The sequence below is a fragment of the Ciconia boyciana genome, chromosome 3 (genome assembly GCF_034638445.1).
Source record: "Ciconia boyciana chromosome 3, ASM3463844v1, whole genome shotgun sequence".
Taxonomy (NCBI): domain Eukaryota; kingdom Metazoa; phylum Chordata; class Aves; order Ciconiiformes; family Ciconiidae; genus Ciconia; species Ciconia boyciana.
In genome coordinates this window covers 128,619,303-128,635,818 of record NC_132936.1, presented here as the reverse complement: position 1 = coordinate 128,635,818, position 16,516 = coordinate 128,619,303, and the positions used below count along the sequence as shown (strand labels likewise).

The 16,516-nt window shown below is 46.1% G+C and overlaps 2 protein-coding genes across 3 annotated transcripts in view; both read right to left on the bottom strand.

Annotated features, from left to right (window-relative positions):
- The window catches only part of RIN2 (Ras and Rab interactor 2), a 123,147-nt gene extending 116,587 nt beyond the window's left edge, over positions 1–6,560 (bottom strand). Inside the window, exon 1 of one of the 2 annotated variants that reach the window (XM_072857663.1) lies at positions 6,465–6,560. The gene's annotated coding sequence lies outside the window, so the exon portion shown is untranslated. The remainder of the gene's footprint in view (positions 1–6,464) is intronic. The other variant, XM_072857666.1, reaches the window with a different exon arrangement.
- Positions 1–16,516, bottom strand: part of SLC24A3 (solute carrier family 24 member 3) — a 183,200-nt gene that overhangs the window by 11,076 nt on the left and 155,608 nt on the right. The window contains exons 10-15 of the mRNA XM_072857674.1: positions 14,884–15,017; positions 12,004–12,164; positions 11,133–11,409; positions 9,340–9,506; positions 7,445–7,559; positions 6,465–6,577 (exon numbers count right to left, since the gene is read on the bottom strand). Coding sequence (XP_072713775.1) covers positions 6,465–6,577; positions 7,445–7,559; positions 9,340–9,506; positions 11,133–11,409; positions 12,004–12,164; positions 14,884–15,017 — 967 coding nt within the window. The remainder of the gene's footprint in view (positions 1–6,464; positions 6,578–7,444; positions 7,560–9,339; positions 9,507–11,132; positions 11,410–12,003; positions 12,165–14,883; positions 15,018–16,516) is intronic.

Below are 16,516 nucleotides of genomic sequence, written 5' to 3'. Positions count from 1 at the left end.
CTGCTTCTTGTGTAGCAAATACAAAGATACTGCCACCAGCTCCAGCTATTCCCACGCAGCTCTTGCAGGTAATAAGTAACCAAGGCTGAAGCTAAACAGCAGAGGAAAAACAATGGAAATAAAATAAAAGTGATTCCATTTTCCAGTTCTTTTCTGGCAGTCGCTGAAGGGAAAAACAAGGAGCTATTGCCAAAACCCAAACTGGTTTTGCTCCAGAGTCCAAATATGAGAGAAATTACCTCATTCAGGAATATTAGAAGGACTCTGCTATGTTTCCAGTCCCTTGGCTGAAAAAGCTGCAGGTCCTCTGTCTGTTTGGGGATCCTTTTCCTGCAGTGTCCCTGCTTGGCAGTGGAAATCCAGTGTAAATCCTGCATTCCCCAGGGTCTTGCCATAAGACAGCAGTCTCAACAAACTGGAACTTCAGACATGTGCTGCATTCCTGCATGTTTCAATGGAATTTCCTTCTTGGACCTCTTTTGAGACTCCTAAGAAAGCATCCTTGGTTTGCTCTGTATCACACAATTAACTCTGCAGAGGGTACACACCCTGGAGTACGCAACAAGGAGTGCTGCACGTAGACACTCAAGGTATTAAGAAATGCAGGGGTTAGGGCTGGAGAGAATTCCTGTATCGTTTAGAGCTTTGGAAGGGACCGGATGCTTTTGCTCTACTACAGTATAATCATCCCAGTCTCCCTGTCATGAAACCAGGGAGCAAATGCACTCAATATGTGCAAACTATTCCATGAGGAAGCTGGAGGGACTAGTTAGTAGCTTCAGCGTGCACCTGCTGCTATGCCCATCCACAGGTTTTTGGAGCCAATACATTAATGCATTAATACCTCCCAAGCTGCATACTGCTGCTGCAGCGATACCAGCACATCACTTTTCAGATGCTAATGTGACAGCTGGAAAGAGTCTGGCACCCCAGAGCAGGAGGAGGAGCAACATCCACAGAAGTGAAGGGTGATGCTGTGGGAAGCAGGGACCCCTGCAGACACTCAGAGTTGCCGCCCTGTTGCTATCCTCGACCTTAATGTCTGCCGATGACTGACAGATCCACTGAACCTATCCTCCCTCTGCCCTCAGAGGATTTAAGGTGGTCTATATGCAGATACCTGGGCCAGAATGGGGCAGGGAACAGATACACAGATGTTGGCTGTGAGGAGATGAAGGCCAGCTTTGTCCTAATGTCGTAAGATTCATCATAGTGCCTTGGAATTAAAATGGTGAATAGCAGACTGGTCAGCGAGTAGCAAAGCAGTGACGCTTGCTGTCTCGATGTGCGTTTCTCAAGTGTCCGCTTCCCTCTGGACTCTCTGATGACTAACAAGGCTCGCACTGGTGTCACTCCTTCTCCCTCTAGCTGCCTGTTTGCATGAAAGGCATGTAATGTCTCTAAGACTTCTAACTTACTGTCAAATTTTGCTGAAACTGGCTGAAGTTATCAGGCGGAGGAGTGATGGATAGGCATATGATTATACTCCCAAATGCTGATGTGAACAAATGAACCTGGCTCTTTATCCTTAGGCTAAAATTCCTGTTCTCTAAAATACTCCTGGCTGATGTCTGGTTTACAGCTTCACATCCAAAAAAAGATTCCAGAGGGAAGCTATTGGATGGAAGACATGGAGGAAATGTCCTTCCACTCTGGATTTGCCAGGGCCACTGGGGAAGGATGCTTACAGGATTACAGAGTCAGCAACATGTCCAGGACTCAGAGCTGGAAGAGATGAGAAAGTGAACTCTTCCAAAGGTCTCTCTAGGTTCAGAGGGATCGCTTTTTCTCCGAAAGTCCTGTTGGCATGCTAGATTAGCTATGGTTGACAATAGAAGGCCAGAGCTGCAGCAGGAGGGTGGCCAAGTGACCTCTGAGTAGTGGAGATGAAAGCTCCAGTGGGAAGCACAGAGGAAGGCAGAGTTAGTGCCTGGACATTAATGGGTATCCAGAAATAACAAGGACTCTTAAAATAATAAATACGTAGTTGGGTTGGAAACTAGACGTTGTAGAAACAGAAGGGATCGGATGTGCTGTTTGATATTGACTACATCTGCTTTTTGATGGGAAAAGCATCAGTGGCCTGGCCCAAACCAAGAACTGTGGGACTGACAACTGAGTTGAAGGCAAAGGGGGAGGGCAGAGGAGGACCTTTTCTTCTCTGCACCAACACTAACATTTTCCTGGAGAAGCACGAGATGGAGCATTCTCTGGCTTGGGTTTGGACCGACTCTAGTCAGCACTGGAAGGAAGAGAATAAAAATCCAGTATCGTACATTGATGATGACACTGAGACAGACCCGGTTAGTGGTAACAGATACACACAGGCAAGGCAGGGTGAATGATATTGGAGACCGCTGCCCTGGAGCACACAGCAGTTTTGCAAAGCACTGCCTGGTGTGCCAGCTTCCTATGTCACATCATGTGGGTGCAGCCCCCCTGTTCAGGCTGGGGCTGAGACTGCCCTGCAGTCTCCACTTGCGGTGTACCCACATCCTACAGCAAAACGTGTCATTTAAAGTAGGAAAACAGAAGCAGGGGAACTTCCGTCTCTAAAACAGGTGACATGCTTCCAAGATGCAGCCTGAGAAGCAAAAGACGGTTTTCCATTCCTTTCTTGTAACAAGAAAGGAAGAATAAAATAAATAAAAGCTGAAACATCCATCGATGATGGGCCTGGGAAAGGGGCAGTCGGAAGTGGGAGAGGCACTTAATCGAAAAGATTGTGATTCAGCAACCCAGCACCAGGATGTGTCTCAAGAGGTTCACAGTCTATTTCCAGTTCTGCCACTTACCTACTATGTGACCTCCAGGGATTCCATTAGTCTCTCTTTGATAGGTCTCCTCTTGCTCTTTTCCTGTCTTATCTATTAGATCACAAGCTGTATTCTCCCCCCTCAGGCACTGTCTCATAGAGTGAACTTGTTTAAACAAGGAGTCCCGATTCTGCATGGGGCTCCTTGTGGTTGCTGCCGGGCGTATGACAAAACTAGGCAGTAACCGGGACCTCGCGGGACAATGCTTTCAATATATCGGTCTCACAACCCGCCACAAGCTTGCAGGCTGCATCTCACCCAAAGCTCTCTGCTTACCTCAAATCAAAACATGCCACCTGTAAAATGGGCTCTGAAACACCCACCTGCCCTTAGGGAGTTTAAGGAAGGCTCAAACACAAGCTCATCCTACAAAGGGTGCTACAGCAGCTGAAAGCGCCATTAGCAGCGAGACTGCTCTTCACATTCAGAATGAAACCCCATAAATCTCCTTCTGGTTGGGAGCAGCTGCTCGGCTGGTTAGTGTGTGAAGCCGCTTTACCGCATGTGGCTGAGAAAGTTCAGAATGCACATAATCACAGGACACCACGCTGCACACCGCAGCACAGAGACAGACAAAGGGAAAGTAAAAGGGAGCAGATCCTCTTCTCCATTTCTGCACAGTAACATGCCAGCACTCTTTACACCAGCATTAACAGGGAGCAAAATTTGGCCACAGGGGATTCTGAGTCAGGCAGCCTGGAATAAGAGATACACAAGGATTTTACAGAGTATGATATTAGAGAAATACCGTACTCTGGAGAAAGCCCTGAGTGTTTACACTCCCAGAAAAATAAGGCTCGTCTGTTGGAGGAGATGCTACAAAGACAAATTTGGACCCTGCTAAATACCAAAGGAGCGGTACTAAATTGTGACTACTAGCTCAGAAATTACCTAGTACCTCTGACTCACAGCCACATTTAGGGGACAAGCAGGTTGGCCTGAGCCTGTGAACCCCCACCCAGCGAGCAGGCCTCGCTCGTGCGAGCAGCCCAAGGCTAAGCCCTGCGGACCTCGGGGAGCAGGAGCTCCTTGTCTTCTGCCCCTGCTGACCTCGGTGCCAGGCACATCAGCAGAGCTCCCCGAATAACAAACAGCACCGTCCAGCTCTTAATGCTGTCACCAGGCTACACCTCACCCAGCTAACTCTAGCCTTTTCTGGCAACTTAGTAATACTTAAATAATTAATTACTAGTAATGGGGGGGATGGGGAGGGGGGCTTGTTTTGTTTTGTCATCCAGTTATCCAAGGATTTGGAGAGAAATCCAGGAACCGCAAGTGAAAACTGAGGAAACTCTCTTTGCTAATTGTGGGGCTCTTTCCAAGACTGCCTTTTCTAACCATGTGATCACACTGTACAATGAACATTCTGGGTGTGCAAAACAGTAGTGACATTGTTTTGCCTCCACGAAAGCTGGCTGCTTCTGTTCAGCCACTTGTTTTCATCCTTTTCCGCAAAAAAATAGATGAGCTACAGATAAGCTGCTCATTAAAGAAAGGGATTTTATTCCTACAGCATTGCTTCCTTTTGTCACTCCTGTATTCAAGAAGAGGGAAGATCCAAGGACCTACAGGCTGGTCAGCCTGACCTTGATCCCTGGGAAGGTGATGGAGCAAATAATCCTGGGAACCACTTCCAAACATATGAAGGACAAGAAGGTGATTGCAAGTAGACATATAGATTTATGAAGGGGAAATCACGTTTACCCAGCCTGATAGCCTTCTATGATGAGGTGGACTTGTCTGATGAGGGGAGAGCAACAGATGTTGTTTATGTTGACTTTAGCAAGGCTTTTGACACTGTCTCTCAAACATCCTCATAGACAAACAGAGGAACAACAGACTAAATAAGTGGACAGTGGAGTGGACTGATAACTGGCCGAACCGCTGTGCTCAAAGACCAACTGGAAGCCAGTCACTAGTGGTTTACCCCCGGGGTCAATACTGCTTAACGTCTTTATTAATGAACTGGATGATGGGGCAGAGGGCACCCTCAGCGAGTTTGCAGCTGATACAAAACTGGAAGGGGTGGCTGATGCACCAGAGGGTTGTGCTGCCGTCCAGAGGGACCTGGACAGGCTGGAGAAATGCTCAGGCAGGAAACTCATAAACATCAACAAAGGGAAATGAAAAGTCCTGCACCTGTGACGGAATAACCCCATGCATCAACACATGCTGGGGCTGACCAGCTGGGAAGCAGCTCGGCAGAGAAAGAACTGTTGATGCTGGTGGACACCAAGCTGAAGTCCGCAATGCACCCTTGTGGCATGGAGCACCAACAGCATCCTGGGCTGCATTAGGAGAAGTGTTGCCAGCAGGTAGAGGGAGAAGATCCTTCTCTACTCAGCACTGGTGAGACACACCTGGAGTGCTTGGTCCAGTTCTGGGCTCCCCAATACAAGGAAGATATGGACTTACTGGCGCGAGCCCAGTGAAGGTCCACAAGGATGATTTAAGGGACTGCAGCATCTGACATACAAAGAGAGGCTGAAAGAGCTGGAACTGTTCAGCTTGGAGAAGATAAGATTCAGGGGGATCTTATCGATGTGTATAAATACCTGATGGGAGAGGATAGAGAAGGTGCAGCCAGACTCTTCTGAGTGGTATCCATTGGACACCACTCAGAAGACAAGAGGGCAAGGACAAGGACAAGAGGCAACACACACAATTTTAAATACAGAAACTCCATTTACACATAAGAATCCTTTTTTACTGTGAGAGTGGTCAAACGCCGGAACAAGCTGCCAAGAGCGGCTGTGCAGTCTCCATCCTTGGAGGTATTCAAGGCCCAACTGGACACGGCCCTAAGCATCCTGCTCTAGCTGACTCTGCTTTGAGCAGAGGCTTGGGGAATAGATGATCTCCAGAGGTACGTGCCAACCTCAATAATTCTGTGATTCTCCAGTCTTTTAACTTTGCATTCACTCAGTGATTGTAATCAAGAATCTTTCCTGTCCTACACTGCTGTCTGAGTGTTGTCCAGCTAACAGCAACAGCAACAGTGACTTCCCTCTGGGACTTCATGGCATCTCCTGCTCTTCCTTCTCAGAAGGGAGTTTGCAACAACTTTGGGGGTGGGGGGGTGGCTCTTCTATCATTTGGGAAGTAAAGGACGGTTTCATTGGTGTTGGGTAGGTTTTCTCCAATGGGAAAGCTCTGCAGTGTTTCCTGGTGACGGTCATGCTCTGAAATATCCAGTTATTTAACAGCTTCCTTCATCTTCCAGTGTGTTAACAGTTTAGTAACGCTAGAATTTTTTTTACCAAAAGCCCTACAGGTCTGCTCTATCCTTTACTTTCCACCTCTGTGTTTATCCCCCCTGCCTTATTAAAAACAGGATCATTCACCTTATTTGCAATATATTCAAGTGTGTGAAAATACAGTATACTCTAGTGAGTTAGCTTATTTCAGCACAGACTGCTGCCTTTAAGGAGGAAATGGAAATACTTGTCCTCCAAAGGATGGAGGATGTCCACTGACAATTAATTGCTACTTCTCCTAAATCGTAACAAAGCAAAACTATTTGTTTCTTCAAATCCAATCCACAGAATTTTGGACTTTTTTTTTTCTTAAATAGATCTGTTTTATAAAAAAAATTTAAATAAATAAATAAAACCAGAGAAGAATCATGTGAACAAATGTAGGACTTACGTATGATCCATAATTCACTGCTAGGGTCTGCAAAGCCCACGGGAGGCCTAGGCCAATTAAAATATCAAAAACATTGCTTCCGATGGAGTTGGACACAGCCATATCCCCCATACCTGCAGAAATGGAAACCACGTACAATCAGACATGTCTCAGAAAAGTCTTTCAACTTTTAAAAAGAAATAGCCAGACAACTTCCATGGATTAAGGCAAAGCGTTAAGGGAGATCTCCCTCACCCTATCCCTTCCCTTTCCCCTTTGCCCTCCCCATCATACGAGGCCAGCAGGGTTGAAGGGGCTGAATCCGCCTTCTAGGATCATCTGAGAACTTCCCTCAACTAATCCTCCACTGGAGTGGGGACCCTGGCCACTGGCTGTGACCTGCCGGCACTCTTGTGCCATGCTCAGTGGGGCTTTTGATGCTCTACTGTAACCATGACACATGAATTTCTATACTGGACTGATTAGATTAGGTCTTCGTGTAGTCTAATAAGTAGCCAGTTATTTCAATGAAGAGCCACTGTTTTTATTCCCCAAAGCAGTACTGACAACTTTCTTTTTCTCTTACAACACCCATTGCTGGAGTCACAAAGGGGGGAAAAAAGTTTTCCTTAAAACCAGTAGTATCTTCCAGTCCTTATGACTGTGGAGAAAAGCTGGAAAGTGACCCGAAAGACCCTTATGCCATGTTCTGAACAATTCTATACCACCGACAATTAAATTAAGAAAAACATTGTGAGTTTTGGGGAAGGCTTGAAGTTGACAATAGCGCCAAAACTTGTTCCACACCATCATTAAGAACCTGTTAGCTGCTTTCCAATAGCAACATAATTAATTTTCTTCTTTGTTCTTGTTTTAAATTTCAGCCTCAGGAAAAGCGCTCTGTATGTTTTCACATTCAGGACACATCTGAGCTACCTAGAGAGGAAGAGGACACAAGGAAACACTTCTGTAACAGTATGACATCTCTGTGATGAACCTACCTTGCCTTGCTACGATAAGGCTTGCCATGCAGTCCGGCACACTGGTTCCAGCTGCCAAGAAAGTGATTCCCATGATCACATCTGGAATTCCCAGTGTGTAGCCAATGATTGTCACCTAAGGAGAGGAAATAAACTGTCAAGCTGCTTACAAGAACTAAAATCAGGGACCAGTTTGGCCCAATTCTGCAAGATGCTGCGAGACAGAGTTTACTGCTCAGTGGAAACTCACACTTTCTTTAAAGAGAAGCAGTGACAGGCTTTTTTAGTATATTCATCACCTGGCAGAGGATAGCACTGACCTGCTATGCACCCTCTTTGGTTACCTGCTTCACACCTTTCATCCACAATTTTCCTGATGCTAACCTGGAAAACAGACTGTATGGTGGCCCACTACCCTGTCTCCTGATCTTGGCTGAAGTTTGCAGACTTTATTATATACAAATAATAGCTAAGCAGACACTAAAACAACCCCATGGTTCGTTATACTATGAAAATGCCATATGCAGGGACATACCCCCAGATGACTGCAAACAATTCCTATTAGCAGAGAGGAGACACCTTTAATTTCCTCTTTCCTTTGCTATGCAGTCTATGATAAATTAGTGCTCTTCAAATTGATTAATAGTTTTGAATTTTGGATGCCTTTGCCTAATGATGGCCATTTCCTATTAGCCACATTTAATTGCTCTTCTGAACTCCCTGCAGCATACTCCAAGAAATGTGAACCACACATTAGAAGCAGCGCAGCAACCCTGTGGGCTCTGGTATTTCAGTTAGGGAAAGCCGGGATAGCTTTTTTCTTGAAAAACACCTCATCCTTGCAGATGAAAAGCAGAAGAAAACAAGTAACTTTCTACTGCCTGTTCAGGGTAGCATGGGTTATTGAAAACAAAACAAAATAAAAACCCCTCTTCTGTAACTGCTTTGATTAGTCCGCAGGGAAAAGCCTGGCATTCATTTTTGCATCTAGTGCAAGAATGAATTGTGAAAGCAGTGAAGATTTTTTTGTTGCCTCCCCCTTCCCAGTAGGGAAGCAGGGGCCAGCGCCTTAGCAAGGTGTCTCCATGCTCTTCGGGTCCCATGTCGAGACAGACCATGAATTGTGTACTCCATCGCAAGTGCAGCAGCCCAAACCCAGGTCTCCCTTTTTAGACCCTCTCCTGATGCTAATGCCCCGTCATTGTCTGATTCTGCTTAAGAGTACAGACCGCCCCAAAAGAAACACAATCCACGCTGCAGTATTACTGTAATCCTAACGAGGACAACTTACACTTTTCACCTACACATATCATGTAATGAGGCCAGCAGCAAGCTAACAGGCTCAATGATCCAGCCAGTGCCCAAAACTCCTCCCCTGTGAACAGGCCAACTATGCTTGGATTTCCCTGTGTTCACTTTTATTTATCCCCTTCTACCTTTAGGATAATGAGGCAGAATTAAGTTCCTGTTGACTAGAGTAGTTGTGCAAGAATTTGGCTGAATGTCATGCTTTTTTTCATGCTGAGTTCAAAGTGTTATCATTCACAACTCTGTCTCTCAAGCTTGCTTGCTCCAAGAAAAGGAAAAGCTATGGAGGCCAGATTCTTACTAGCATCAGGGCCTCTTTACACTGCCCTGCACGACTAGGAGGTGTTAAATCGGTGCAAGTGTAATTTTTTTCCCTTGTTAAAGAATCTGGGTGAAATTCCAGCCCTGAATCAAGTTCAAAGGCCATGGCTACTGGCCCCTAATTTTCTTCTCTCAGTGTGGACAGATCTAATAGAAATGGAAGCAGACTTAAGGTTTCTCATTTAAAAATTCAGGTATGTAGAACTTTCTACACATTTCTCTAAGCTGACAAAAACCACTTCCGTTGCCTCTCCCAAGCTGTAGTTTCTGCTTTAGTTGGTACGTACCATCCACACCATCATGTAGGAGAAAGCTGCAATCCAGAGGGTAGAAGAAGCAAAGGTAACCATGAACCATTTTTCCAAGTGGGGTTTGTTACAGTTGGGTACTGTGAAGTACAGGACAAAACTCAATGGCCATGTGAAGAGCCACTTCAAGATTTCTATCTTGCCAGCTGTAAAACAAAAACGGGAAACAATCACAATTCTAGTGTGCTTTAGTCCAGAATGTTACTATTTTGTTAATATTAACAAGCAAGATGCCAGGAACACCTCAGCCTAAGTGCTATTCAAACAGATAATAGATAATAATACAAAAGACATTCCTTGTTCAGAAGATCACGGTGCAATGGCAGAGATGGGAGGGCAGCGAGGGGCACAGGGAAGGAGTACGAAGTGCCTCCCTGAGAGTTTGTTAAGTGAAGGGTCAGAGCACACCTACTACCCTCCCTGGGTCAAGTTCTAACAGGTACCACATAAAAAGCAAGTTCTAGAAAGCGATCTGATCCATTTTCAACGACCTAATGGGAGGGTACAGAAAAGATGGAGCCAGGCCCTTCACAGAAATGCACAAGGAAACTATAAGAGCCAACAGACTCAACTTGCAATAATGGAAATTCAGAATAGAAGCTACCATAAGTTGTGCATTTTCTTTTTTTTTTTTTCCTACCATGAGGGTGGTCAAACACTGGAACAGGTACCCAAAAGGACTGTGGGATCTCCATCATTATAGATAATCAAAACTCAACTGGATGCAGCCTTGGGCAACCTGCTCTGAGCAGGGTTTTGAACCAGAGATCTCCAGACGTCCACGGCAACCTTTCCTATACCATGAATCCAGTGTCATGGTCCACAGGATATCTAAATTACTCTCTTCCAGCTCAGTTTTTTTCTTACTCGAACTACAGCTATGCTGTTTGAGTGAGCAGATCTGAACAGGGCTTCCCAAAAATGTATCTCAGCTGTAAAGGACAGGACCAGTCCCTACAGTATTCTGGCTTGTCTGCAACACAGCAGATCTTGCCAGCTGTGGCAAGTGTGAGTCAAAGGCAGGGTAGAGATACGTTATAATCATCCCGGGACTAGAGCCCTGATGGGGTTAAAAGGGACTTGGCAGAAAGGAGATCTCCATCCTGCAGGCGCAGTGCTCAGCAACCTGAGGCACATGTGGTTTTTCACAAGTCACCTTGCTGTTCTGACTTTCTAAGCCCTCCAGAAAGAATGAGAAGACACTGTGGCTGTGCCTAGTTAACAGCAGGAAACAGAAGCGCCCAGGACTTTCTTTTGTCCCTGCTCCACACCAGCACCACCACTGCCTTGTCTCCGCTAGCACTACACCTTACCACCGAGGTAAGAGCGCACCTCATTTCCCACCAAAGGTGAGGCCTAGGCGCAGACGCATCTGACCTGCGTTCAGGCACCTTGCCAGCAGCCCCACCATCCTCAGCTTCCTCGCAGTCAGCAGAGAGAGATGGGCCTCTCCAGAGCGTGACCCAGGTTTTGGGGGTAGGAACCGCCCCGTGGAGATTGCTGCCTCTCCCATCTGACTGCAGCAGCAGCGCTGGGCCAACGCATGAGCTGCAGCAGAGGTGCGTCCAAGCCCCTGAGTCTGCCTCCTGAGAAGTTCCTGCTGCTTCCCAGTTCCTCTCATCTTTTACCTGTGACCAGGAACTACACTGGGAGGTGCAGGCTGATGAGAGCTCTCAGAGACACTTCTACCTCAACACGCCTCTGCGATGCTTTCTGGCACACCCAAACTGAGTTCTGCTTTCTGGAACAACACAAACCCAGGAGCTTCTTACTGGGTAGGTCAAAAGGTGTGTATGGCCCTTCGTGGTCATCGTCGTCATCATCTTCTTCCTCTTCCTCATCATTTTCATTGTTCTCGTTATCCTCATTCTCGTTCTCTGTCTCATTCCCAGCCTCAGCCATGTCTTCGTCCCGCCGTGTGCCATTCACACCCCGCTCGGCAGAGTTGCTGGGGCCTGTTCCATTCTCCAGCACGTGCTTGATAGGTATTTTGATTGCTACTTCTGACTCACCATTGGTGTAAGTCCTGCTGTTGATCAGCCTTTGTCTCTGTAAATAGAGGCACAAATTCTTGCTGAAAGACAGATTTTATTTTTTTTTAAACTTTAATTTTTTAAAGAGAAAGGGAGGAACAGAGAAAGAGAGATGTGCAGAGTTTTTTAAAAATTTGGCTTTAAAAGCAAAAGGGATGAATTTTGGTCAGGTATAACACGATGCTTGCTTGTAGATGACTAGATAAATCTCACAGATACAACTTTTATAAGAGATGGACCAGTGGCTGTAGAATTGACTGCAGGAGTACTACAAGACCAGGGCCAGACTAAGTGCAGACTCAGTGGAGTACCGTATTATTAAATAAATGCAAGCGATATTAATGTCAGATCAATGCAAGAGGCACCTCCTGTGAGCAACAGCTCCAGGTAACATAACCACATAATGACTTGAAACTTTCTCTGCTAAAATCTCCATGGGGACAGATAGCAAGGGATGATTCAGTAAAGTCAGTGTCAGAATGATAAAATCTGGGAAAATGCTATCAGGGATCCAGAAAAAACACAAGAGTTCCATTTCGACCCAAACGCTGCTACAGGAAAAGGCAAATTCAGAAGGAGAAAGGGCGGTGGTGGGAGACAAAAGACATACCTCATTGATTAACATGCGGCTGGCCATGGAGAGACGTGTTTTGGGAGGGAAGTGGCTGGTTATCATGATCCGGAGCCCAGCCTCGGAAAATGAAAGCTGGTGTGGGTAGGCAGACAGCAGCTCATCCACCATGATCACCGAGGCCTTACGGTGGAAATTTCCTGCAGCCAAGGAACAAAGAGAAATTGAGGTCTTCTTCCAGCAGACTCTCTCTCTGCCCTACATGGCTCTTAGAAGAATAAACCCGTGGGTTCCAGAAGTTCTTTGTAAGAACCATTCCTTCAGCTACTGCTATTCAAAATATGCCTCCTCTGTCCTTAATTTCTGTCTTTACATACACGTCCTACATTTCTGTCTTTAAATAAATCGCCAGCATGGTATCTCCACTCATGCTCGTTACAGAGAATTAAATCTGCTCTGCACAGTTCATCATAGGCCTGTGTTAGGCCGATCATTGCTTCCACAGCAGCTATTCCACCAGAGTAGAAACGGTGCTGCGGTAAAGCTGCATGAATTCCACTGTTATAATCTGCGCTTCTGTGAGGATATTGGCCTCACCCACCATTAACCGTAAGTGGGGGTGAGGAAATCGTCACTGTGTTCCTGTGGGGTACCAATGCAAATGAAAAGCAGGTTCCTGCATCCTGGGCTCGCAGCTCATGGCTGGGAAGTGCCATCAAGCCTGGCAGCAAGCGCACGTGCCAGCCCATGGGGTGTGACCCACAGCGCGGGAGCAAAGGAACAAGGAGACAGGGCAGATACCTGAATCGCGCTCCAGCTGGGGCACAGTGCCAGTGCCCGTTACCTCTGGGGTGGCACAGTGCCAGCGTCCATCCTTTCTGTGCCTGGATGCTACCTTAGACTGCGAATTCTGGGCCAGGACTGGGACGTGGCAGCAGGGAAACCTGAGGTCTTCCTCCACACACCTCTGCTTTAGTTTATTAAAACCAGTGCTGAACACTGGCAAATGTTTCATGGCATTACTATTTATTACCATCACTGTTAGTCTTACAGAAGAGTATCTCCTCGGCCTTAGTGTCACTTTTTTTCTGACTAAGAAGGTTTCCATGGACTGGGGTAGATAAATGGGGTCATCCATATTAAAAAATATCAAAACAGCCAGACAGCTTTTCCTTGTGACTTTTTCCATGCTGGTATTTCTGGCATGGCACTCGGGGGAACTGCCCCAAACACAGAAATCCTTCTGTTTTATTCTTTTTGGTCCTCTGTTCAGAGAAGGCCTCGGAAAACAAAGGGTAGTGTCTGAAACCCTCAGGCAACCTGTTGCAATAGGTGCTGTTTGCGACCCCGTGCTACTGGCTGGTGTGCACAGCACTGCCACTCGCCTGTCTGGGCCTCGGGTGGCCCACTGCCAAGTAAATACCGGAACAATCTGCAAGAAAATGAAGCAATCCTTTCGTCTTCCTTCCTCAGCCAGTCTGAGTAACCGCAAGTGTCCAAAACAAAAATTTACCAGCAGCTGAGCAGTATCACGCAAAGACACGTTCTGGGGAGATTTAAACCAAATCCCACAATCAGAACTGCCTCATTTGTGTGTAACGCTGAGACCACTGGGTAAACCTAGATGACTAAGGCCTGAATTTATGCTTACTGAGTTTTACTAGTCTAGCTTTACTGGTACACCGTGTAGTCATTTGCCAGCACAGTTTTGCTGTTGAGAGCCCCACACAACAGACAGCTGTTCCCATAAAAGCAGCTTCCCCAAATCAGAGTGCACAGCACTCACAAAAGCCTTCCCTCAGCAATCGGGCAGTAACACGATAGCTGGCCTCCGGTAGACTCAAAGGGTTTGATGTCAGCAAATAAATCCCCCTCTACATTTCATGTTTAGTTGCTTACTGTATACCGACTATGTCTTTCAGTCACTGTTTGCAGGAAGAGAGACCTATTTTTGTTAATTTTTTTTTTTAGTCCAGCGAAACAAAAAGGGCAGCCCATCTGCAGCCAGAGAGCAGGACTGCTTTAGACAAGCTACAGCTCCTTCTCAGGTTAAACCAGTGACTGGAGGGGGGCGTGCGGGTGTTATTCCTGAGGATAGGTGCATATAAATCCCAAGCAGTTACTGCACATGCTTGTTGACTGTTGCAAAGATAAAAAAATTATCCTCTGTAAATACAGTTTAGCACATGCTTGCAAATGCACACATCGAGCTACTGCTGCTGAGCTATGGAGTGGGTGAATTTTTTTTTAAGCTGAAGAAATACAATCATTTTTATATGCGATCGTGACTAAAATCAAATGGGAGCAGATTTCAGCCAAAGTGAAATCCACTTAGAGATCATTTATGTGGAAAAGTTGTGCACGTTCAAGACAGCATGTGCAGCAAGAGCACGCTACCTAGACCAACACAGAGTCCCCACCCTCCCTTCACTGGGGGGAAAGTGTACGCTAGTAGAAGTAGGGCCTTTTTCCCTGCTCGGTTTATGCTGCTTTGGAATGGAGTTAAATTTAACTGGAGGTACTAGATGTAAATAGGCATCTTCAGTGCAGAATAACAGCGCCCACAGGAGGACTTACAATGGCATGGCTGTAATGGTCTAAATAAGTAGCCCCTGGGCAAGTCAGGCTTGAAGCTGGAGGAGTCCTTTCAGCCAGGCACTTGTCCAGCAGCAAGAACTACCCAGAGGAGGCCTGAGCTGCCTCCAGCAGCAAAGGATGCGGTGGCTGGGGTCACCACGCCGTGCCCCCAGGCACAGGAGCCAGGCCATGGCCATCTGGCAGGGGGGTTACAAAAGGGCCCCCTCCCCACCTATTTCATGGCTGATAAGACAGAAGCAGTCCACACCGCATGACTCGCAGACAAACTCATAAACATTCAGAATGATGCAAGCAAGCAGGGTGACTTACTGGAACAGTTACCTTTCTTTAGTAATACCACTGTGGCATCGCAGTTGCTGTTATCGTCCATTTCTGTGTTATTTGCTAAACCGTTCACCATATTTGCAGAGTTTTTTGTCTTCCTTTCGAAGCAGTGATGTATGGTTGAGTTGTACCTGCACAAATGAAACAAACTCTAGATGTACCTTTGCTTCTTCTATGTGGATTTCTTGACACTCTTCCTTTCCTAGACTCGTATCCTGTGCGATCCAACTAAGGGAGGGAAGAAAACTCCTCTGGTTTTAAGGAAATCTAGCCCCAGTATGCTGGAGCTCTAACTAAATTCTATACAACGCAATCTCTCCGTACCCAGAAGGCTATGAAAGATACAAGACATGAATCTTGAATGACATGTATGCTTATGTATTATGTGCAATTAATATTCTGCATAGCAAATAATGATTACTTGTCATCATCCGAATTTATTTTTTATCACATAATCATACCTGAGCATGAGTGTTGTTTTACCTGTGAAGACATACCACAGAAACACAAGACCATATGCTAAGTTCCCTCTCAACTTTGGGGGGAAGGGGGGGGGGAATAAATCTTTGTTTCTTATTTTATTTAGAGTAGCCAGGACCTGACACAAACATGAGCCGAGGATCTCACCACAATACTCAAAGGCAAGGGTAGACCACTGTGAATACCTGGCTGAGGTCCCTAACCAAGCCGACAACCTCCCCAGCTATATCCAAAGAGGTCTGAAACATCTGTTCACACTACCGCGTTGCTTTCAGAAAAAAAAAGTCCATTCTAGATTCAGACATCACAACTGTTTTGCTGGTCAGTTAATTGTTGCAAGGGTGAAGCTACCCTCCATGTTAAAGAAAAAGCTTCTAATTATTAGAAGTGAGATGAATTCTGACTCGTGTTCCCTTCAACCCAGCCTGAGTGTTTTGCGGTTCTCACTGAGAATTGCTCTCACAATATTTACTCTATTCATCATTTCAAAACAAATCTCTACTCTTACTTGTTGAGACAAGACCACTGGTGTGCTTGGCAGCTGGTACGTTTTGTTGAATGTTCCAGTTTAAATCTGGGTTTCCTTTCCACTGGCTTTTAAAAACAAAGCAGGAGGAGGGGAACCAAGCAGCAGAACAGACTAGCTTTGCGAGCATGAACTTGCGTGAAAGAAGTTACAGAGGTTAGATGCTCAGAAAATCAGTGTTGATTGTGCTGTAGTTTTATCGTGGGTCTCCAAGCAAGCACAAATAAATTGCTGTGGAGTTTTGCACCCATAAAAAGTAGACTGGAATCTCCCACGTGTTTATTTCTGAGGAGGGATGCTAAAGCGAAGTCAGAAGAGGCTGCTTTGGTGGGACCTGGAGACGGATTCGGTTCTCTGCTTTGCCACAGACTTGCTGCATTAGCCTTGGTCGGTTCACACAGGGTGAGATCCACAAAGCATCATCCATCTTTAGAAGTCTGATCCTCGGATCTGTACTACGGGGATAAGCAGCCCTTTCCTGCCTCATCAGGACAAATTACAGATAAGTACATGACAGGGCAAGGTGCTTTAACCCCTGCTATTGGAGGTGCTGCTGGTATGCAAACTGGGTGATGCAATGGAAGCCCTGCCCACAGCCTGCGGCTCTCTTTAATTACCTCTGCA